Consider the following 23,699-nt stretch of genomic DNA (forward strand, 5'->3'; position numbering starts at 1 on the left):
GTCTGCAGCTGAGTAGATGTGTTAGTGGGACAGTTTGATAATTACCTTATCGGTTTGGGATTTACTTCTTGTAGCCTTCCAACTTGACTACACTTCTCTTCACATCACACTGGACAGGAAGCTCCAGATTCAGCACATGTCTGGACTTCTTCAAAATCTTCAGAGTTTGTCTAATTTGAGCAGAAATTCCAGTGTTAGCATGAGGCCATTTCTTCGGTGTAACCCATAGACTGTTCTTTGTGGTTGTATCAAGTAGTCCATGACCTGATTTTATTCTTCTTTACTTACTTTATTTTGCTTAGAAATGTTTCTACCCCCTCTCTTCTTTCTTTGATCTTTCCTTCCATTTCTCCTCTGATTCCTCTCTTTGCCTCTCCCCACCCCTCGTTTTTTTAATCATTGAGTATTGGCCTTGAGAATTTTCTCAAGAAATCTGCCAGCTCTTTCTCAGGTCTTAGCAAATTTCTTGAGTTAGCCTTCACAGCTTTCTTTTTCGGATTTTTAATTTTTTATTATTTTATTTATTTTTGGAATAAATTATGTCTACATCAAAATCACTGGGTAGAAACAAATAACATCTATAGTGCAACAAAATTAAGAAGCTGAGTCACTTCAGTTGGATAATTAAACTGACTGAATTATAGAGGGACAAAGTTACTTTAGTTGGATAATTAAACTGACTGAATTGTAGGGTGACCATTGTTAAGGTCCTGTTGGCGAACTGTAGAACAGAAATACCAGGATGACCCAGACAAGTCAGCCAGCTATGCCTTCTGATTGCAGGCATACAGAGCACATCTTAACAACGCTGTGGGAAGCCCGGCTCCCAGAACTTTTTGATTGTCTGCGATGTCATAAGAAGCATTTGGCTTCTGTTTAAGAACAGCCATTTGCACACATAACAATCTTAAGCAATGTTTGGATGTCTTATTCAGTGACAATGTCTTGACATTTCACTAGGATCATAGTTTTATCACGTGTATGTCTGAATTCACTTTGTGAAATTTTATTCAAAGTCTGTACAGAAAGGGACCTTTTTAAATTTGTGCCTTTCCACAGCTCATTTGAGAAGCACAAAATACAATGTAGAATTTGGGGTGAGATGACTTACGTCCAGTCCCGGGGTGCATCTGTTACCTCCCACTCTAGGAGCAAGCCACTATGCCTGATAAATAAGAGAACATCACATTATCTGCCTTAGAAGAATTTTTTTTAAATGGAATCAATTGACTTGTGACTAGACATTTAAAAAATATTACATTTTTTATCAGATGCAACAGGATATGCCTCATGATGAAGGAGGCACCACATCCAGAGTATGCTGGTGGGTCATGGTTTGTAGAAGTTAGAAATGGCTGCAGTGGATCTAATGTGGGTTTTATCAGACACATAAAATCTGAACTCTTAGAAAATAAAGTGCCCCGAAATAAAGACATTTTAAAACTTCACAATTGGTTTCTATTAGAACCACAGGTTATAAACTAGTAACTTCAGATATATTAATATTAGCAAGTTGATAGTGAGTGGTTGAACATAAAAAGAAACAAGGCGTTGGGGATTCTAAGGATCTGGAAAGATAGAACATCAAAGAAAAAAGTACAAGTAAACTTATGTAAGATATTTTGTAGGCAAAGGACAGTCTGATGTCTTATCCTTTAATAAAAGAACAAGGAACACATGTATTTTTCAGTTTGAAAAGAACCAGGATCCCAACTGATGAGATGATCCCATCTGCAGTCAACTCTAGTGAGTAGACAATGTTTTCAGAGCCCGTGGCTATGCAGGAAAGAAATCTTTCACCAGAAGCCCACTGGTTCCTCTGATACTTACCCATCCGCTGAAACTCAGAGACATACAGTGACATAGAGATGTCTAGCAATGTCAAGATTTTTGGTTTTCTATTTTCTTAAAATGTCTCCTCCAAGGGCACCACAGCGCTATGCTGTCCTGACTGTGCACATGTTCTCCCTACCCCATACTGGTCAGCTCTAGCAGTAAAGTCTAGGGAAGGGCCACTGAATCCATCATCATGGTCATCACAATTACCAATTTTCCCTGACTTAGCTCTCAGACAAGGCACAAGCTAACACACTCCCCTCTTTGAATTTTGGTTCATTATGAGCTCACTTCAGACTCAAAAGTTCATGTTTAAGTAAAATTAACCATACCAATTTCTCTCTCTCTTTTCCTCTCTCTCTCCCTCCCTCTCTTCCCCCTCCCCCTCTCTCTCTCTCTCTCTCTCTCTCTCTCTCACACACACACACACACACACACACACACACACACACAGTCACCAGGATACTAGTTAAGCATAAATTTTACCTAAATAAGGAACTTTAAAAAATGATATGTTCCAGTCAACAACTGGATTGTTGGCTTGTTCATATTTGTACAGGATTCATTTTTCCTTGGTGGCTTGTAATTTTCTCTGCTAGTTCTGGAACTGCATGCAGGCTGAGCGCCATTCTTTCCATCCATGTTCTGGCGTATTTCATAACCTCATTTATCTTTATAGCTGAAGGAAATTCTGTTTTACAATTTACCATAGATTTTTTTTATCAACTCTTCTGTTGACAGACACATAGGTTAACTCCATCCCCTCACTATTGTAAATAAGCAATGTTACATGGACATACAGATGTCTCTTTAGTAGGATACATAGTCTTTTGGGTGTGTGCCAAGGAGAACTCACTTTACATAAGAGCTACAGTTAGTTGGATTTAAAAAAGAATATACTTATTCTATTTTGAGGAGACTGTATTGTCGCACGGTGTAGCTTTTGCTACCCTGCCTTAATGCTCTGGAAATGGGCTGCACTACCAGCTGCCACCCAGAGAGTATTGGATCCATCCAAGGATGAAAAACACAGACACACACCTTTGCTCAATTTCAGCCTACCTTAAGGCTCAGGAGCTGAGCACTAGTAATCTATGGTGGCTAGCATGCCATTCCCAATACTGTTAGCTCAGCACTCGAAGTCTGCTCTCAACTTCAATTGACCAACCACCTTCAGTCCCAGCTCAACACCCCATCTTCCCACCTGAAGAAGGAGAATGTGGTTACCCTGCCCAGGATCTCACATGGCTGATTGGCTTCTCTCCCTTTGAAGCTTGTCGAACACTCCTATCCTCTCCTGCATCTGTTAGCACCTGCTGGGACCCAGAAGTCCCACCTATCCTTCTGCCCAGCGATTGGCCCATAGCATCATTACTGATAAATCAAGAACCAATTGGGAATAGGACCTTAACATTAGAACCACCAGTGTATGGCAAGGCCAAACTGTATACTTTAATTAATGACTCAGGCCATAAGAAAAAGCCAATGTAATTCTAGGGCTATGTTCAATTTTAGAGAACTCAAAGACATGTATATTTTAGCTATTGGGAAAGCATAATTGAAAGCATCCTCTAAACATAGAATCTATTTTAGTAAAGGTCAAAAAAGAGTAAAAATGAGCCTGGTGGATAAATACTCAGACAGGGTGAGATGCATACTACTCTACTGGAGGACTGCCCAGCCAAGTAGCTACGATTCATTAGATTTCTGATTCCAGTATAACAGAAGCTGTCAAGTGAGAGGCCCCAGCAGAATCATTTGTTAAAAACAGGTCTCACCAAATTCACCTTTGGAAAACAATACATGTAGATGTAGTGTTTGTTAATGAATCTATGGAGAAATTTCCTTATCTTGTATCTTGGATATTGTGTCTCCGTTTCAGTATTTGATTTTCATTGACTTATACCAGAAACACTTTTATCAAAAGGACAGAGTGGCAAGACCAGCTTGATCATGAATGCGTACCTGTGCTCAAAGAACTGCAGCAAAAATGACCAAAGGCACTAAGGGGTTTTTGTTTTAACAAAGATGAGACATTGGTAGATACTTAAGCTAGAATATACAGGTATATCTATCATCCGCAAAGAGGGACAAATAGTCTAAAGATGGTGTAGTGTAGTGAAGATTCCATAGAATGGGAAGGAACCTTCCAGGAAACAGGATGGAGAGTTCTCACAGCAGAGGTGAGATGCCAGGAAGGACATCAAAAGAGGGACATATGGGAAGGTCCCATCGATGGCAGAGCACATATCTCTATCAGGTAGAACTCAGGACCAGAAGGAAACAGTTCCCTCTTGGAATAACAATACTGGAGAATATCAGAGACCAGCAGGTGGAAACATCCGTGAAGTCGAACAAATGAGGGTTAGAGCATGCATAGAAAGATAACTGAGCAGCTGGGGAAAACACCGAACTTCTCTAGAACAGAGGGAGCCATTTTAATATGTGGAGGAACACCTGTGCAGGCTGGGTATCAGAGGAAATACTGAAGCATATGAAGACAAGGTTGTATTAATGCAACATAGCAGTCAGTAATCAGAAGTCACACAAAGGAAAGAGCCCACTTGTAAAAGATCCCTTCTCTATAAAAACGTAAGAGGGAGCTCTTGGTCTAAGAAACAAGGGTCATAGCCGGAAGCTCATCTACCACTGCATAGATCTCCCGCTGCTACACCACCACAGAAACCCAATCCAGAATAAGCGTAAAACAAAACCAAAAACAGACCCAATGTCTGTGCATAATTTTATACAGTGATTCCTGTGCATGAATTAAAATTTAAGCGATAGCAAGCAAGTTCTGAAACATTACTGTCATGAAACGAGACAAAAATGAAATATTAGGAGGTATTTTAAGTGAAAAATAAGAACACAAAGAGATGTAACATATGAGCTCAGAAACTCACAGAAAAATACATGGACAGCACAGATAGAAATAGCACTTTGTAAGAAGCAAGGGAGCAAATCAGAGAGAAGGAAAATGTATCTGAGACATGAGGACCAAATGGCAAGTTGCCTAATGAGGAATAAAAACAGGCTAAAAATACAGATTTTGGGGGAGTGGTGGGACTGAGTGAGAAGATTTCTTCCATCCAAACATTACAGATAACTTTTAATTTAATTTTGTCTCACACTCACATAGGTGAGACAGCCCAGCACTGGCTGAGTACCCCAGGCTGCCTTCAAACTCAATATAGTTCTCTTCTCTGAGACTTCTGGTTACAAGTCTAAGCCGATAGGCCCGTCTTCTTAGACACTGCAAACAAAGAACACAATGAGCTGTGGAAGGGTGCAGGTATCACGGAAACAGACAAACATGGTCAACACATACAATATGCAAATATGTATAAGAAAAAATGTCAGTGGACAAGACCTACTGTTTTTTTTTTTGTGTGTGTAAGTCAGAAGAAAACATTCTTCAAAAACAAAACTCTTAAATGTACACACAGAAAGAACTCACCTCGTAGCTGGGAAAAGTCTTGGTGACAGTCATTTATTTCTGTGGGTTAGAAAATGTTTCATTTGAAACATGAAAAAAAAATAAATTGTCCGGGGCCCAAGGAAGGGAGAGGGAGGGGAGGAGGGGAATAAGAGATGGAGGGAGAGATGGATGGAGAAAAAGCAGAGGGAGGGGAAAGGACTGGAATGGGCTTAGGGGAAGGAAGAAGGTTCACATTAGATCTGCCAACCCCAAAGCAGTATATACCATATACCAAATGGGTGGAAATGCAAGCCAAGGGCTTATCCCCGCTTAAATATAGCTTGAACATCTGTTCTGTAGGAAGCAGCTAAAACCACAGAGTAACTTGAGACAGCAGGTGTACTTTTAATTTCACTAGAAGATGCATTTCAGCACTGAAGAGGCACAGACACTTTGAACCAAGGCTCTGAAACCAGAAGGGACTGGAGTAGAGGGGATAGGGAGAGAAGTGTAAGTGCTGAGTATTTGGGCCAATATTTAGAGATCCCTGTGACAACAATTAATAAAAAAGAGATTGATTGATTGATTGATTGACTGACTTGAAAGAGAACAAGGAGGGCGACACGGGAATGTTTGAAGGGATGGAGAAATAATATAATTAATGTCAAAAGTAAAAGAAAAGTATGTTGATATATAACAGAAATAAATGAGACGAAAGTTAGATAAACGTTGCTAGGCAACAGGAAGTAAGTGGCCAAATGAATTATTAAGAGTTCGTGAACAAAATAAAAGAAAGGTAAGTTTGATAAAGATGAAGAAAGAGCCTTCAGTTCCAAAAAAAAAAAAAAGGGTGCTTGGTAATTTCTATTAAGTAAAGGCATTCTGAAGATTAGGAATCTCAGTAATAAAGTTCATGCTAGTAATTTATCTATGAGAAATAGAAACAGCTGTTATCCTCAGAGAGGTCAAAGAGGTGTTTAATTAACATTGTCTCACAGACAAAGAGCACCTACCATAAGAGGTATGAGTGCATTTCTCCTTAAAATCATGCAGACTCCTCAGTCATGATAAACCCAGCATCTCAGTGCAGAATCATGGGACATGCTCCCAGGCTACAAGCAAGAAGACAAAGGACAGGCAACATCAGCCTTCCATTCTACAGGTTTAGAGTTAATAATAAGCCGGGATAGGTAGGAATTCCAAGTGCGGAAATCCACATACCTCCAACGTGCAAATTCAAACTGGACTGCAGTGTCATCCCTCACTTCTTGGACTGGCAGAAATCCAGAAGTTTGACGACAGCATTGTTGACAGGTTAGGAAAGGAACAGGTGGTGTTTTGTGCCTGGCAGGTGGGTGCTCACCATGAGACACCCCACGGAGGCCTGCCAGACACACGGAACAGACCTGCAGCCATTTACCCTTTGGCCCAGAAGCCACGCATTACTGCTCCATGATGCAGTACGAGGTGACCTGTACAGAGGCTGTTCATCCTCCTCCACTCGTCCCTCTTCCTCCTCTTTCCTCCGTCTCTCACACCCTTCCTCCCCTACCCCTCCCTTCCTTGGGCCACAGACAATTTATTTTTTTCATATTTCTTTAACAGAAGCATATCAACAAAGCTTGTCTTCAGCCAAAGAAGACAGGAAGGTGAAATCTGTTGCAAAGGAGGGAGGGAAAATTAATGTAAAAATTTGTTTCCAGATCTGATCATTGATTAGGCAGAAGTAAAGCCTGAACATAATCTATAGTCTAATTTAAAAAGGAGAGGTGGGTGTGTGTATGTGTGGATGTTGTTCAAGGTTTGGCATTATATATAAGATATATGATATATAATGTACAATATTTAACTTGTAATATACAATATATTTATTATATACTATCCTCATGTGTGCAAATGTGCTTATAGAAGCTGTGAGAGGGGAAGGAGAACAGGAGCTCTTTGAATTCTCTTACTGTTCCATTAAGATGATGTAATGACAGCATACTCTTTTATCCTTGCCACCATTGTCCCACAAGCTGAAAAGGGACCCGAGTCCATTTGCATACAGCATAAACCCCAGGTTTTTCCTGTTTCAAACAGCCTTGGAGTTTCTACTAGGAGATGGGAAATTTGCATTTAAATAGTCTAAGCTAGTGACTCTTAGATATATGTAGGATTAAGGCTAATTGTTGACGATTACAAATTATGATCACACACCGCTCTGAAGCAGAAAATACAGTCCAAAATTGGATGAGGACCTGGCGGTTGGGTGAAGTTAGGAAGAGCTGTTGTACTTCACTTTAAACAAAAGGAACTGTGCTGTGTGTGGCAGAAGTGGCTGTGGAGACATCATGAGTATACCAGTCATCTTACCTCTGTCTTCTCTCTCTCCTCTTAGCAGGGACAACTGGAATCTCAGCCAAATCAAATGTAGCAAGAGGAAGAACCTCCAGTATGCCAGGTAATGAGTTTGCATTGAGATTCAGTACAGGGTCAGATAATCGCAAGCAAAGGCATTGGGGTATTTGGAAAGGGGGTGGGACACAGAAGGGAACACAAAAGAATATTTGATATCTGCCTTCACTTCTCAGAAATCTTAGAAGTCGATGTAATCCCAGCTTTGTCGAGTGTTGTTCAGGTAGGACAGACAATTCTGTGGGTGTCTACTTAGAGACAAAACAACATAGGTGGACCTTCTGGCATTGAGGCCACCAGCATATCAAGGTATCCCAACAATGGCCAACACAAAGAAAGACCTCAGCTATTTATAACAAATCTGAGAGTATTTTTAAAAGGACCCACTAAAGAGAATGATTGAGGTAAACTCAAAACTTAGAAAGTGAGTATTTTAGTTTCGCTGTGGGTTTTCCTTGTATAGCATTTCCTTGTATAGCATTGTTATACTGTACTGGTAGTATAACAGCAGTTTCTAGGCAGAACCTTTTTGTTTTCCAACTGGATTGAACAGGTTCAGCAGAGCAGACAACTGCTTCAGCTTTGGGCGAAGCATTATGTTTAAAATCTATTAATATTTAAAAGACTAACCGGTGGAAATTGGAGATCCTAGATCAAAATTTGATACAGCAAGAATTTTGAAAATAATGAAATTAGAAATTAAGCAAACAACCAACCTAATTTTTAAAATATTATGTTTATTGAGAACTTTTTATTCTGATTTTTATTGGAGAAATAAAAGCCCTTTCAATGACAAATATATAAACCATGCAGGAGGAATTATTATCTCTTACTAAGCAGTTCTTGCATGGTATAATGCTCTTGTTTTTTGCATTGAAGAAATAGATTAAAATATAAATGAATTGATTGGTCAATGGTGTTTAGGAGACAGAACCTTTTCTTTTAAAAACGTGACTTGTAGATCAGTGTTCACTTATCTTGATTTTTAATGGATATATTAAATAGAACTTAATTGACAAAATAAAAACACAGAACAGTTAGCACTCAAAGAAAGCATTTGTGAGTCATCTAAACCCACACACAAAAGATAAAAAAAGGGTTGGGGATCTGGCTCAGTGGAAGAGCGCTTGCCTAGTAAGCACAAGGCCCTGGGTTCGGTCCCCAGCTCCGGAAAAAAAGAAAAGAAAAAAAAAAGATAAAAAAAAATTACTGTGAAAAGCACATGAACTGTCTAAAATGCACAAATACCTTGTACATATTAACTTGCCTGAATCCTGCTTCTATCCTAGGGGATTTTAACTGTACTGAGAACTATTCATAATCTATGTGTCAAATGAGAGTGCTTGCACCAAAACTGAAGAATCGTGGAAGGGTGTCTGCAGGGCTGGATTTGTAGATAGATATTGTGTAATTTGACTTTATCATGGAATGTCTTGTTTTCTTGCTCTATGGTGATTGAAGTTTTGTTTAGTATAGTAGTCTGGGCTGGCATCTGTGGCTTCTACAAGTCTGCAGGACATCTATCTAGGCCCTTCTGGCTTTTAAAGTATACATTGAGAATTCAGGTATAATTCTAATAGTTCTACCTTTTTTTGTGTTGCTTGGTGTTTTGCCCTTGCAATTTTTAATATTCTTTCTTTGTTCTATATATTTAGTGTTTTATTATGTAGCAAGAGAGCTCTTATTGTCCATGTATTTAGTGTTCTATGTTTCTTGTACCTTTATAGGTATCTCCTTCTTGAGGTTAGGAAATTTTTCTTAAGGCTAAGTAATTTTTCTTCTCTGATTATGTTGAAAATATTTTCTGGCTCTTTGAGCTGTGATTCTTCTCCTTCCTCTATTCCTATTATTCTTAGGTTTGGTCTTTTCGTACTGTACCCGATATCCTGGATGTTTTGTGTCAGAAGGTTTTCAGATTTACCATTTTCTTTGACCAGTGTATCAGTTTCTTCTATCATATCTTCAATGTCTGACATTCTCTCATTCATCTCTTCTATTCTGTTTCCTCCGTAGCTCCTGTTAGAACGCCTAAAGGTTTCATTTCCAGAATTCCCTTCATTTTTATTTTCTTTATTGAGTCTATTTTCATTTTCAGGTCCTGAACAGTTTTAAAGGCTTCCTTCAACTGTTTCCTTTGTGTTTTCTTGGAGTTCTTTGAGGAATTCATTAATTTCCCCTTTAAGGGCCTCTGTCATCCTCTAGTTGGTGTTAAAGTCTTTTTCTTGTGCTGCGCCCATGCTGCAATATTCAGGTTCGGCTGTAGTAGGATAACTGGGCTTTGATGGAAATGTATTTCCTTTGTTGATTGTGTTCTAATGTCATCATCCAGTCATATGGGTTTGGGTATTCAATTCTGGGTTTCTCCTTTGTTGGGTAGGCATTTTCTTCCTTAATCTCTGTTTCTTCCCTGGATTTTCAGAGAGTATGACAGCTGTATATTGCCTGTTTTCTTGACCTGCTCTGTTGCTGAATTTGCAGTAATTGACTGTGGCTGCTGCCGAAGGCCGTGATACTGGATGAGCGGACGGGTGACACCCACCCAGGTGGGGTGGTGCTCCCTCAAAACCAGATCACCACCCGTGGCTTTGATTGAGTTCAGATCCCACATGGCCTTAGCACAACATTTTCATCAGGAGGGACCACTGTGAATGTGGTTGTCCAATGCATTTTTGACACGTTTTTAGATTTGCCGATTAGGAATGTAAAATATTTATTTAAAGACATCATCTCATTTGTTTATGGGAATGTTTACTATTTTCACATATTACTCATGAAAAACCTTGCCAAAGACATTGTCTAACCAGGTGTCAGTTTGGTTGTAGTAAGTCATGTGGTGGAATTGCTATTTCTACCTCATCCCAATGTCTCTGCTTTTTAGTGAGATACCTTTGCTTTAAAGAATAAGGCACCGTGATCTTTAATGATCCTGTAGAAAAGCTTGTCACCCATTTCTAATGAAAACCGAAGACGTGAGTAACAAAAAGGGGCATAAGATTTTAACATAGGAAACCAGTTCTATTTTTGTGCAACAAGCTTCAGAGAGTTTTAGTTGGCAAAAAATATAACGCTGCTGGATTATTAATTAACCATTTTGTAGCCCCTTTATATCATTCCGACTGAACTTGATATCAAGTTCACAAATGCCTATATAGCAATTTAGTTTTCTCAATGCTACTACAGTCCCTTTTCAAGGTTATTGTGCATTAAATATCCAGAGTAGATAGGGACCCAGAGGCATAGTACTAGAGAAAGTGTTCGTTTCTGCACCAGAAGATGGCTCAGCCAGTGAAGGCACTTGCCACATAAACATGAAGATTGAGTTTGGTTCCCAGAACCCATGTAAAGCTGAAAGGTTAGAACTGACAACATTTTCTGTCCTCTGAACTCCACACATGAGCCATGACACATGCCCCACCCCAACACACACACACACATACACACACACACACACACACACACATGCATACAAACACACATAAACATATATACACACACCACCACCAACAGCAACAATGGTGTCAGCAACAACATCAGAGGCTGGAGAGATAGCTTGGTGCTTAAGATCATTTGTTGCTCTTGCAGTGTTCTGGACTCATTTCCAGTACTCGCATGGTAGTTTACAACTGACTGTAACTCAAGTTGCAGGGTATCTGATATTTGCTTCTTGCTCCACAGGCAACAAGTTCATACTTGAATGTGCATCCCTATATACATACATACATACATACATACATACATACATACATACATACCATATATGCATGCAATAAAATGCACACACACACACACACAAACACACACACACACACAAGATAAAAAAATCTCTCAATGACAGTAGTGTAATTTCTTAGTTTGCAGAGTATTACATAAAATCGAGGCTTTAGTGAATAGACTAAATGGAAAGATTTGAGGGATCAATCTGTAGACTTAAGGACTAGATGGCTCACTCTTTTCTGACAAGGATTTATGCTTCATTTATTCGACTTGGGTATTAGAAAAGATGAATATTTGGATGATACTCAAATAAGTTTATATATTCATTATTCAAACTATGGTAAGTCAAACAAACATGAGCTAGATGGCTTATTTCAAATGTAGGACACCATCACTGTAAAGTGACAAAATGCCTTCAAGGGACCAGTGGAGTATATTGATCTTAAATTGTGTTTACCATTTTCAAGACTTAATCTTTCATTACAGTCACGGAAGAACTACAGTTGTGCAGACGTTTACGTGAGAGACAGGCAATGACTTGCTTTTAGCTTAATGATTCATAACTTAGATTTCTTGAAGGAGTGTGTTATAATACACTTTCCAAACATATCTCATCCTGACTCTATCTTTTTTTGTTAGGACAATTTGACAGAATCCCAGATGAACTAATTGAATATAAGTTGCATAAAATACATTTGTATAATGTATATCAATATATTGTTCTTGTCCTGTCCACTTGAAAGTTCAAAAATGTTAGCTGGATCAGAGAGGGTAGCACAAGCTTTTAATCTCAGCAGCTTGGGGGCTGACAGAAGAGGATCCCAAGGTCAAGATCTGATTGTGTAGATTAATGGGCAAAAGTATCAAATATTAAGTAAAGAGAAAGTTGAGGTTAAGACTCACAGAGAATACCAGACATGAACACATACCTAGACTAAAATAACCTGAATCACAACTCTCTCTCTCTCTCTCTCTCTCTCTCTCTCCCTCCCTCCCTCCCCCCCCTCTCTCTGTCTCTCTCTCTCTCTCTCTCTCTCACACACACACACACACACACACACGTATGCACATCCATGCACAGGCACATACCCACAAGCACACATATACACATGCACACGACTGGATTAAATCACATGAATCACAAGTTATAAACACACACAAAAGCATACACAGGCACACACACACACAAGCACACCCACACATATGCACACAACTGGAATAAAACACACAACGCACACACGTACACCAGGGGAGGGGGAGCAGAGAGAGAATCATAAAAGAATGTAATTGTCCTTCGATACTCATAATCTGGTATATAAATAAAATTTTAGGGATTAAGTTATATATTTATAAATATTTTATGTATTTTTTATTTTAGTGCCATCAAAACAGCCTGTAGTAACAGGTAAGAAAACATGAGATTATAAATGCATATTTGGAAAAAATGGTGGTGTCTTAACTATAACAGATAATATCTGTATCAGATTGAAGTCTTTGATCTTATGGACTGAGTGATGTTAGATTTTGGTGTCTATGCTTCTGCCGTCCCTCTTCTTGTCCTTTCCCAAATAGTAATAACGGTGCATTAATTCCCTTTCAGAACAGACTTCACACAGAACTGGCTATGTTCATGTGAATATGTAAACGAAAGTAACACAAGATATCTGTTTTACCGTAAAAAGCAAAGTGATTGCTCTCAATGCACCACTACTAGGCTATGCATGATGACTTTCATACAGCCACGTTGTTGAGATGGTGCACCAATAATTTTTAACCTTACCTGAGATACCCCAGACTCCTTACCTCCACTCTTTCTATTTCATTAGGAGCTACAGCTTTCTTGGAAAGTGCTAGAGCTGAATTCATGACAGCTGGAGATGACCAACCCATGATGTGGGCATGAGCATGAGCACTGGCTGAAATTCCTCTGACTTATCTGGGCCATTCCAGTGACCTATCTAGAAGTAGTTTTCCTGCAAAATCCTGTAGTTACTCAGTGACTGTGCATCTTAGGGAAAATAAATCCTCATTTTGACACTTAATATTTGTAAGAATCTACCAATAGCCTTTATTGAAATAGAATGGGTGGTCCAATTGTTCTGCAGAATTTTTCCTATATATAAAAATATTCATGAGATCTCTATTCTGAATTAGAGATAACATAAATAAGCCTTAGAAACATTCCTATACAATGGTTTTTATGTTCCCAAAGCAATACAAATAATGAGTATGTTCTTGATATTTAAAATTCTCAGCATACCTACTAACTCATTGCATTTCACTTCTGGGCAGTAAGTAAATGTTTATGGGAGAAAGCTACCTGCCTCTCTCTTGTAGACTGTTAGGAATACCGTCTCAAGTTGAGAATCCGATCCCTTTGATTGCTTTGGAATGGAATAGTCAGTGGACAATGCACCCCATTGCAGGTGGGAGAGAAAGGGGACTAGGTAGGACTCTGTAGAGTTCTGAAGAGTAAGTCTTCCAGAAACCAACGAAAGCCACGGTGATAATTCCTGTCCCATTTGGGTTTCAGGCATCACAGAGCTTATCCCTGCCACAACTCTTGCCCCACACATTTCTAACACAGATGAGACAGCGATGTGACATGAGTATTCTATGTGCCCTTCCACCAGTGGATGCTTCCTTTGACTTATTCAAAGAGGACTACAGGATGTTTTTTGTTGCCCTTAAATATTTACCAATAATCTATTTCATCGTTTGTTTTCTCAGTGGCCACAACTTCCCTCCAAGTCAATGAAACAGTAAAATATGAAGTAGCCACAGAACAGGGGCTTATACTTTCCCTCCTAGTAACTCATTGAAATCTTCTGAAAATACACTATTTATTAAGCTTTAGTGATAAGAAAATGATGGAGAAAAAAAGTTGTATTGCGTCCTTTATCTTCCCAAGCTCACAAAGGCATCTGCTCCATCAGTGATTCCTAACTTGTGGTTTGTGATCCCTTTGATAAATGTCTCTCTCCAAAAATATTTGCACTCTAATTCATAACAGCAGAAAATTACAGTCATGAAATAGTGCTGAAATCATTTTATGGTTATGGATTACCAAAACATGAGAAACGGCACTAAAGGGTGCATCATCAGGAAGGTTGAGAGCCATTGTGCTAGATGATAATCAGTCTAAACTAATGACCACACACATTCGAAGCAAATGGCTGAGAACTGTCTCAGTTGACTTCACAGAGAATCATTGCATAGCACAGCTTCTAGCATGACAAGTCTCAGGAGTGACTTTGTGGAGCTGCAGTTCTTATCAACTGCTAGGCACATACATAATTGAAGTCTGAGCAAAGTTGCGTTCCACTGCAATCTCTTTGGAAACTAAAGAATCAGTGGAATCTAATACACGGAATTATGGAAATACACCTCAGATGTAGGCATTGCATTTTCATAACAGTACAGTGCACACTTTTTTAGACCACTGTCTTTACTCCTTTGCTTTCTCTCTCAGAGGCTACGACTTCCCTGGGAGGCAATGCCACTACTCAGGGAGTTCTAATAGGTGAGCTGTTATTCTGTGATTTGTCTTAAAAAAAAATCAGGTCCCTCTTCAGATAGCAAACATGAGTGAGAAGGTTAGCTGAGGAAAGGGAGGCATTTTCCCTTTGGATCCAGCCTGCAGGCTTGCCTAAGAATTCCCTGAAAACCATGGATTTGTAGGGACTAAATCTTATACGGTTGAGAGTGCCACCCTATTGGCTGGTGTCTATATATCAGGACCAAAAATATTACATAAAATTTGCTTTTTTCTCTCAAAAAAGTACATACTAACAGTGAACTCTCCAGGTTTCTTGTGGCTTTCATTCCCTTCTGGTTACCAGCTGCCACAGTGAGTGCCATGTCGGGAGAGACATCCTTGAGTATTCTGCTCATGAGTGCAGCCCAAGGATGAAGACAGAACTACACAAAGAAGATGCCCAAATGATTTTAATGGGATGAAAAAAATGCATCACTTTGCAGCCTTTTCCTTATTTAACCATACCACAGTGGTTTCACCTGGAGAGGCTGCAGCTCTCAGAGTTTGAAGTTGGACAAGATGATTACATATTATTTGAGAATTTCAGAGTCAAGGAATTTCCACAGCCGAAATCAAAGCATTCTAATGGACTGTACACAAATAATTGAAATTCAGAAAGACATTCCATTTCTTCTTTGCACATCTGTCATAACAAGCACCCATGCCTTATCAGGTGAGGGAGAATTCAGCTCACCCTTGGTGCGCTCTATGAAGAGGGAACGCCAGTGATTCATGGGAAGGAGCAAAACGTGAGATCGTTCATTCCTTCAGAGGCAGTGGTTTGACAAAAGACCCTCTGATGGGTCAGATCCACCTAGCTTCTTTAATACTGTTAATGCTCTCTCTATTGGTCCTCTCGGGAAGCAACAGTTATACGTATGACTTCCCATACAAATAGATATCTAAGCTCATAATATAGTTAGGTTGTCTACTCTGATAACACATCAACACAATTCTTCCCTGGCCAAATTCTTGACCCTCACCATTCTTCATTTTTCTTCTCTAGAGGCTACAACTTCAACAAATAATAGTGGCTCCGATGGGAACACAATCACAGCAGGTGAGGCCTGGAAGCTCCCACAGCTAGGTGTGGGCTTTACAATTTGTCTAACATGCTTGCTAGGTAATAGATATGCCTTCCCGCACAGTAGATTGTAGTACTTCAGCTATTTTCCTTTTTAGCTGAACCTATTCTGCAAAATTCCTCTTAGCAGCAACTGGTCTCACAGCCATCCAAAAGATGGGCTCTTTGTACAATTAACATGAGAATTGTCTCAGACATCACACACACTGCTAAACTGTTAGAGAAAGAAGAAACAATTTGAAGTCTGGAAGGCATCCTATCCTATCCAAAAGTTTTGGGATTTATTTGTTTATTTTGTTTGTATTTTTGAGACAAAATCTCACTGTGCCTAGAACTAATTATGTAAACCAGTCTGTACTAGAACTCCTGGCAAATTGCCTGTCTTGATCTCTGCCTCCAGAGCGTTGGTGTTACAGGCATGTGCCATCAAACCTGGCTTATATGATTTTTTCCTAAACAATATATTAAGATTTGGCTCATGTTCGTGGCACAGTCAGAAATATTTTTTCTGTTTCTTATCCCATGATAGGTATCACGGCAGCATCAAGAGTCCAGGCACTTAGAATAGTGTCAGTTGCACTTGGGAGAAAGCCACCTTGTTCTCTATCCATCATAGATGGAATTTCAGGATGGTGGACTTCAGAAGGGAGCATTGCCATCTTGACCACTTCATTGATGTGGGTCATTGGGCAGATACAGGACTCTATGAGGAAGCTGTGAGGAGGACCTTGGGAAGATCCACCTTCAGGTTCTTCTCTAGGCAGGTCTGTGGGACAGAAACATCAATCAGTGTGATGATTTGAGGTCCTTTGTTTGTTGGCCAGCACTGGAGTTGGACCTGGAAGTCACACAGGTGAGCTAATAAGCTGCCAGGACATCTTCAGTGGCCCCCTCTATGGGGGTGATTCCTGTTCCATTGTCCCCAAGCACAGGGGAACTGCTGTAGTTTTTCCAGCCACCTATCTTGACTTCACCCCCCTTAGAAGCCACCACCACGCTAGGAGAAAGCGGGACCCCAAAGTGGAAGCAATCACAGGCATCAGGTGCACTATCTAGAAACTTCTTAAAACCTTTCAAAATTTCTAGTTTCTGATATTTGTCAAGCTATTAGGATGTAGGACAAAAGTATATCAGATGTCCAATATTTGGTGTCAATAAGAGCCATTGAAACTCATTAGCATTCCTTAGGTTTGTGCCTCAATGACCAATCAATAGAACACCATGGGAAACACTTCCTGAAAGTTATATGGGTGATCTGGCCAAAATCTTTCCTATGACTAAACTCCACCAAAATGGCTGTACTAGGAGATGTCTTCTGTAAATTTACCAAAGGAGCAATGTGTTCTATGGAAACATCTAGATTGTTCTAAAACTACAGAGACACAGATATAAGTTTATTACTGGATAAAGAAAATGAAGGTTTTTATTTCTTTAGAGATGATACCCATGTCGGAGCCTGCCATCAGGGTGAGGATTCTGTTAGGTTTGCCTGGTAAACCTATTACAACATAGGCTCCTCAGGAAATGCCTTCTATTAATGTGGTATGATGCTTGTGAGTAAGCAGGGACAATGCATATTTATTGAAAAAATCAAATAATTGGGATATGGAAAAATTATTTAATCCAGGAACAGAAAGACCAATGAAAGAATTGTTCAAAGAATCGCCAACTTGACCAAACACATTCTGAATGGCACCTCTCAGAGCCGCCCAGAGCACAATCCTGAATGAAAGCTCTTGCTGTACACCTTGGTTATGTCAGTGCAGAACACAGTTTATGTTGACCTCACGTTTTCTCATCCCAGGGTCCACCAGTGCACCTGTGAGTGTGACTAAGGAATCTGGAAGTTCCAGCCAAGGTAAGCAAACCGTTCTGAGAGGAGGGTACACGGCTCTACCTAGGTGACAGTGTCACACATTGCCTTTCCAATGTCCCATCTTTCATCTCTTTCTTTCAGAAGCCACAAGTTCCACAGGAGTCAGTGGAACCAATGCCACAGGAGGCAACACAGGTGGGAGTGAATGCCAGGTGTATGCTTTCTGCATGATGAAAAATGACAATTATATTTTGTTTCTTCATAATAAGGAAAGTGATCTTTTAGTAGTTCTGAGGAAGATCAATGTCTCCATTTGTGACTTGGCTTGGAGCCAATTTAGGCAGATTTTTTAGGGGTCCTCACATAGGTGTTTCTCTGTAAACTAGAGTGGAAGGCACAGTAAGTTTTCTTCCATTTGTCATTTCAGAAATAACTACATCAGCTGGAGAAAATACAAGCTCAGAGAGTTCTGTTTCAGGTAAACAGAAGGCCAAGATGAATAAAAAATTTACCACAATATTAATAGATTCCTTGAGCAGAAATCAGATGATGTACCATGGTTGGCTATTCTCTTTGGACAGTGGTTCTCAACTTGTAAGCCTTGACCTCTTTGGGGGTTCAATGACTCTTTCACAGGGATCACATATCAGATAACCCACATGTTAGATATTTACATTATGATTGGCAACAGTAGCAGAGTTACAGTTATAAAGTAGCAACGAAATAATTTGATGGTTGGGGGTCACCACAGAATGCAGAACCGTCATAGAGTGTCATGGCATTAAAAGTTGGAGAACCACTATTTTAGGATGATAATGGAGCTTTACTTTGATCATTACCCCTTCCCACTTTGTGTCAGACACCAGGGGGCTCTTGCATGATGATATTCTGCATCTGGTGGTTCCAACGGAGGGAAACCAATGACTTGACAAGAGGAGTTTAGTAATGGGATACCACAAATGTACAGCAAACTTCTACCAGTCATGGTTCTGAACTTCTTGGCTTTTCTTTGTCCACTGGGAGGCAATGACTTATTTGTAAAGTGGCCAAACTTCTGATGCTGAAATTCAGCTAGATGACTTTACCCTTTGCTTTACATTGTCTGATATGTATTTGGGGGAATTTTTGCCTAGCTCTATCTTGGAGTACAAATTGCCTGCATGATCACACACTACTCTGTGTGAGCTGCCCTTTATGTATTTAGAGTAAATGGTGTAACAGGGATCATGAATAACGCATCAGTAGAAGCAAGAAAAATGACTCAAGAAACCCACATACTTATTCTAAACACAATCCTAATTTTAGGTTTGAGGGAATCGTAGATTAGACTCATCTTCCTGTGATTTCAGTCACCACAGGAGTGACTCCTGGTACAACTATAACCCCTGGGAGTTCCCGCACTCATGAGTCATGAATACAATTGGGGAAATTTGTCTTCAAACTTCAGAGGCGTCTACCTTTCCTAGGGAAAGTGTGTAAAGTCACAGGGCTGCACACGTTCCAAATGTTCATGTTCCAAGCTCTGTCCCATCTCAGTTCAGAGGCTACAACTTTTACAGATGTTGGAGAATACCCTGGAGTTAGAACAGCAACTAGTGAGTGACTCCTGTTTCAGCCTTTAGGGTGGTTAGTGGCTCACCAGGGTTTGTAGTAGACTGCAGTTGGGAGCAGCTACTCTCTGTAGTTGATGGCAGATGAGAGAAAAATGCACAGAAATAGGCTTTTCTGCTTCTTTTGACAAACTACACATGGTCTTTTCTGCTGTGGTGCTTTGACTTTATTCGACAAAATCTCAAGTGAACCAAGCTTGATCCTTTTCCTTCAGATTGTTACCTTCTCTCTTAGACACAATTTTAGGGAGCTAAGAAAGACATGCTGCTCTTTCTGTAGTGTTTTATCCGTCTTGCTGTCCAGCTGTTACTTCAGGTTCAGCTGCAGTTTCCAGAGACCTAGAGAATCCAGGTCCGGTGAACAGAGATGTTTAATTTAGCCACTGTCATGTTGTTGTGGGTTTTTTCTCATGAATAAGTTCTCAAGAAATTAAAATGACTGATGTTAATCTCTCAGGAGTCCCCACAGAAACATCATTCAACCAAAGCACGGGAGGAAATACAGGTGAGCCTAGGACATGAAGGCATAGCAAAAGAATGAGGATTTATAAGAAAACAGGGTTTTTCCTTTTGGATAAGTAGGGTCCCTTATCAAAGATAAGCAATGGGAATTTGTCCAAATCCATTCTATTTTTTGGATAGGGTAAATGTTGCTATGGTTTCTCAGTCTGGAACTGGAGCACCAACAAATGAACCTTGGCTGTATTGCCCTTCAGAGCTCTCTGTGGCTTTATTCTTAAGTAGCTAAATTGAGATTTTCTGGGAAGGAAACAGGCCAGAATTGGGGCCTGGGAGAATGGGAAACTTCCTTTTATCATACAGTTTAGAAGTCCCTTGAGCACAAAGACTTTCACCTGACACTTCTTAAGACATAGCATGTAGCCAAGAGCTCTATGTTTTTAAATAGGGTCTCACTGGGTACCATATACTGGTTTCAGACTTTCAGTCCTATCTTAGTCCTTCAAGCTCTGGGATTCCTGGTTGTGCCACCATGCCTGACAGTCTGAGATCCCAAAAAGAAAGTTATGGAGGGTGCTGATACTGGAATCAGTTATATTTCATTTTCTTTGCAGAGTCCACCTCGGTACCACCTGGAGTCACAACCAGCCCCAGCACATCCCAGCAAGGTAACACGGAGAGACCCAGTGGAGTCCAATGAACCCTGTGAAATTGATCTCTTCCACATGGGGTCCTCCTTGCCCATGAATCTGCCATAACTGAATTGAGCTCACAGAGACGTGATGTGAATTCTTATTAGTGTGAGTAAAACATTGTATTGTCACCCTCTTTGCCCTAGCAACTGCTGCAAATCCAACAGAAAGTCAAGACACCGAGAATAAAACAGGTTAGTATGTGAAGACCTCCACTTACTTCACGGTCTACTGGCACTTCCTGTACTTAAGATGTGATGGGTTCTACGGCATACACAGAAAGCAAAAGCATCAGGAAGAGACAGTGATCGCCATGCTGCAACCTTCTCAGTGGGGCATAGGGCATTATAGGCACAGATATGATTCTTATTGTTCATTTGCCGGTCATTCAAAAATATACAGGAATATTGTGATTCTGTGGTTGATAGTCATGAGGAAAGGTTCCAGAGTGGGAAGGGTTGAGTTTGAGACTGGCTAGGTGGACAGCAAATTTTGACCAAACATGAAATCCTACCAAACATAAAAGAGAGAGTTCAGGAATCAGCTACATGTTGGCATTGCAAGTATGAGGGTCAAGGATGAAGATTAGGAAATACAGAAGAGTTTATGAAAGATTTGAGTTCCATTATTTAAAGGCGACTTCACCCTTACACCAAATGAGACCCCCCTCTCAGTTTTATCAGGAGAATGACATGGCTTAGAGAAAGTGGCTCTGGTATCAGTATGGAGATTAAAAGATTATTCTGATTTTATATATAATGATATTATATATATATATATTCTGTAAATAATAAGATATAAGAATAAGATATATAGATATAGATATACATCTTAGATTGCCTTAACAAAGACAAGAGCCATTTGACCCTCTAAATTTTCACATATTTTACAATTTTATTACCAATTTTTGGTAATGGTTTTTGGGGTTGCCTTAAGTAAACATGTAGAAATTTTAAGTCCATCCTTCCTAGGCCAGTTTATTTTTTCTTTTGGCAAGGTAGGATAACAGCACAAATTTGACCCTGAGTCGTTCTGAATTAGAATTTGAAATTAAAATTTTGAAACTGTGTCCAACCCATATCCATGAAGTAGAGAACTCAATTGGCTCCATGCACATCATCTGCTTAAAGATTCTGGGAGGGATGAGACAAAATGAATGCATTTCAAGAAGTAGAAGAGAGGATAAATGTTCTTAAGATCAAAACTATGTTACTAAAATTATATCCCCATGTCATGAAACCATCTCTTTTCTTTATTCATGGGCCTAACTCATCGGAAGTCTTTCCCAAGAAAAATTTCAATGGAACTTTATTTTTATTTTCTATGTTAAATGTTGAGTTCTACATGAAACACCTTACAACAGTAGGATGTCAAATGCCATAAACGGTACCAAGTGGGAAGACAGGTGATCTATGTGAGCCTTGCTGTGTAGACAATTGTTTCAGGTTTATAAGTATCAATCGGGTAAACACATTTACCCCAACACCATGACACCATTCCAAACACTTCAGAGGCTAACAGGTTTTCTGTTTTCACAGTGTGTCCAAGCACGCTCCCACCAGCCCCAGGTGAGTGCACCCGGCTCCAGAGTAATTCTGTATTGACTATTCTTCTTGTACATTAGGTATCTGAAGTCACTCTGGCACATGACAGGCCACAGAATGTTTCAGAATAAACTAAGTGCGGGAAACTTGCTTTGACTTGTCAAACAATGCATAATAGTTATTTTTCTTGTCCACGAACATGCAGCCAAACAATGCACATCAGTTCTCCTGCTAGCTCTTTCCTAAAATTACCTGTCTTGATTAAAGGTAGTCAATGGTACTACTCTCGTAACGGTGATCAGTTAACAAATTACAATACAACTTTTGGGATATTGTTCCAGGTGAAAATTGCAGGCATGCCTGAGTTTAATAACTTCTGAAAACTTTATTGAATTTCCACTACTTTTAAGATAATATGATGTATTTTGCAGTGACTAATCAATAAAGAAATAGTTTTCACTTTATTTAGTGGGAAAAGAAAATTTTTAAAAATACAGTTTTCAGATATGACAGACAATAATGTTCACAATAAGAAGTAAATACACATTCTATGGAGAATGTAAGTTGTAGAATGAAGTTTTATGGCAATAAGTAGACTATTAGAGGGCTGAGCTGAGTGAGAAGTAGCTTTATTATGGGAGACTTGAGACTCAGGAAAAAAAAAGGTATGTATTTTAAAGGATGACTCGCATTTAAAATAGGAACAATTAAATAATTAGGCATTAGGAGAATTGCTGTAGCTGTAATGTAAAGAACTGATGGGACCAGAAAGGAATCTCTGTTGCTATACAGAGGATGATGAGGTGGATTAGCCAAGAATAATGAAAGGAAGTGAGGGTGAGAGAGAGGGATGTGTAGGTACTTTGGATGACAGACCATAGTTAATGAGCAGAGCTCCTAAGAGCAGTTTAATCTAGAAGAGGAGTCTGTGTCCGAGGCAAGAAGACAGTCTGTTTGATCCGTTTGTAATGGAGGTTCTTGCAGATCTGTAGTTGTAGTGCTAGAGCAGTGTCCTTGCTCATGAGTGTCTGTCAATAGTCTCAGATGCCTTAGAAGTCTGAGAGCCTTCCTCAGTGTTGCAAGTCAACAACTTTTTGATGCAAAAAAGTTCCATCCAAAGACTAGAGACAAAACAAGAGGAGTAAGCAGAGCTTTTCTTATGGATAGAGTTTTCTGAACATTAAATTTAAAGAAAAATTAACATTTTTTTGCATGTGAAATTTAATGTCACCTATGCCACAGATTCAAATGTGAATCTTTGGATTTGCCAATGATAATATCTTAGTACTTATCGGATTATAGAGACAGGAAGCAGTTTATATAATATCCTAGTTAGTGAACACAAACACACACACACACACACACACACACACACACACATAAACAAGGCATTTTGCTGGAAGCAGGAAGGTGTGATTTATCCAACCTTGAACACAATACCTCTATAAATATGCCTTTGAAGTCCAGATGCCAGTCACAATTGTCTATAAATAGCAAGTGGTCGTAATTTGCGAACATTAACTGGTATTTATCACTTTATGTTAACAGCGTGCTATGGTCCACTGGGAGAAGAGAAATCCGTAAGCATACA

At 39.6% G+C, this 23,699-nt stretch overlaps 1 protein-coding gene and 1 long non-coding RNA gene across 7 annotated transcripts in view; one reads left to right on the forward strand and one right to left on the reverse strand.

Annotated features, from left to right (window-relative positions):
* LOC108351530 (uncharacterized) overlaps positions 1-2,058 on the reverse strand; it is a 70,512-nt gene extending 68,454 nt beyond the window's left edge. For 5 of the 6 annotated variants that reach the window (XR_005487323.2, XR_001839010.3, XR_005487322.2 and 2 more), the window contains exons 1-3: positions 1,831-2,058; positions 1,112-1,165; positions 46-170 (exon numbers count right to left, since the gene is read on the reverse strand). This is a non-coding gene — a long non-coding RNA (uncharacterized LOC108351530). The remainder of the gene's footprint in view (positions 1-45; positions 171-1,111; positions 1,166-1,830) is intronic. The other variant, XR_005487324.2, reaches the window with a different exon arrangement.
* The window catches only part of Muc19 (mucin 19, oligomeric), a 121,159-nt gene that overhangs the window by 90,873 nt on the left and 6,587 nt on the right, over positions 1-23,699 (forward strand). The window contains exons 34-42 of the mRNA NM_001309489.2: positions 7,635-7,697; positions 15,910-15,963; positions 17,792-17,845; positions 17,945-17,998; positions 19,270-19,398; positions 20,487-20,540; positions 20,711-20,758; positions 22,103-22,132; positions 23,657-23,688. Coding sequence (NP_001296418.2) covers positions 7,635-7,697; positions 15,910-15,963; positions 17,792-17,845; positions 17,945-17,998; positions 19,270-19,398; positions 20,487-20,540; positions 20,711-20,758; positions 22,103-22,132; positions 23,657-23,688 — 518 coding nt within the window. The remainder of the gene's footprint in view (positions 1-7,634; positions 7,698-15,909; positions 15,964-17,791; positions 17,846-17,944; positions 17,999-19,269; positions 19,399-20,486; positions 20,541-20,710; positions 20,759-22,102; positions 22,133-23,656; positions 23,689-23,699) is intronic.

This window comes from Rattus norvegicus, chromosome 7 (assembly GCF_036323735.1).
Source record: "Rattus norvegicus strain BN/NHsdMcwi chromosome 7, GRCr8, whole genome shotgun sequence".
NCBI classification, from domain to species: domain Eukaryota; kingdom Metazoa; phylum Chordata; class Mammalia; order Rodentia; family Muridae; genus Rattus; species Rattus norvegicus.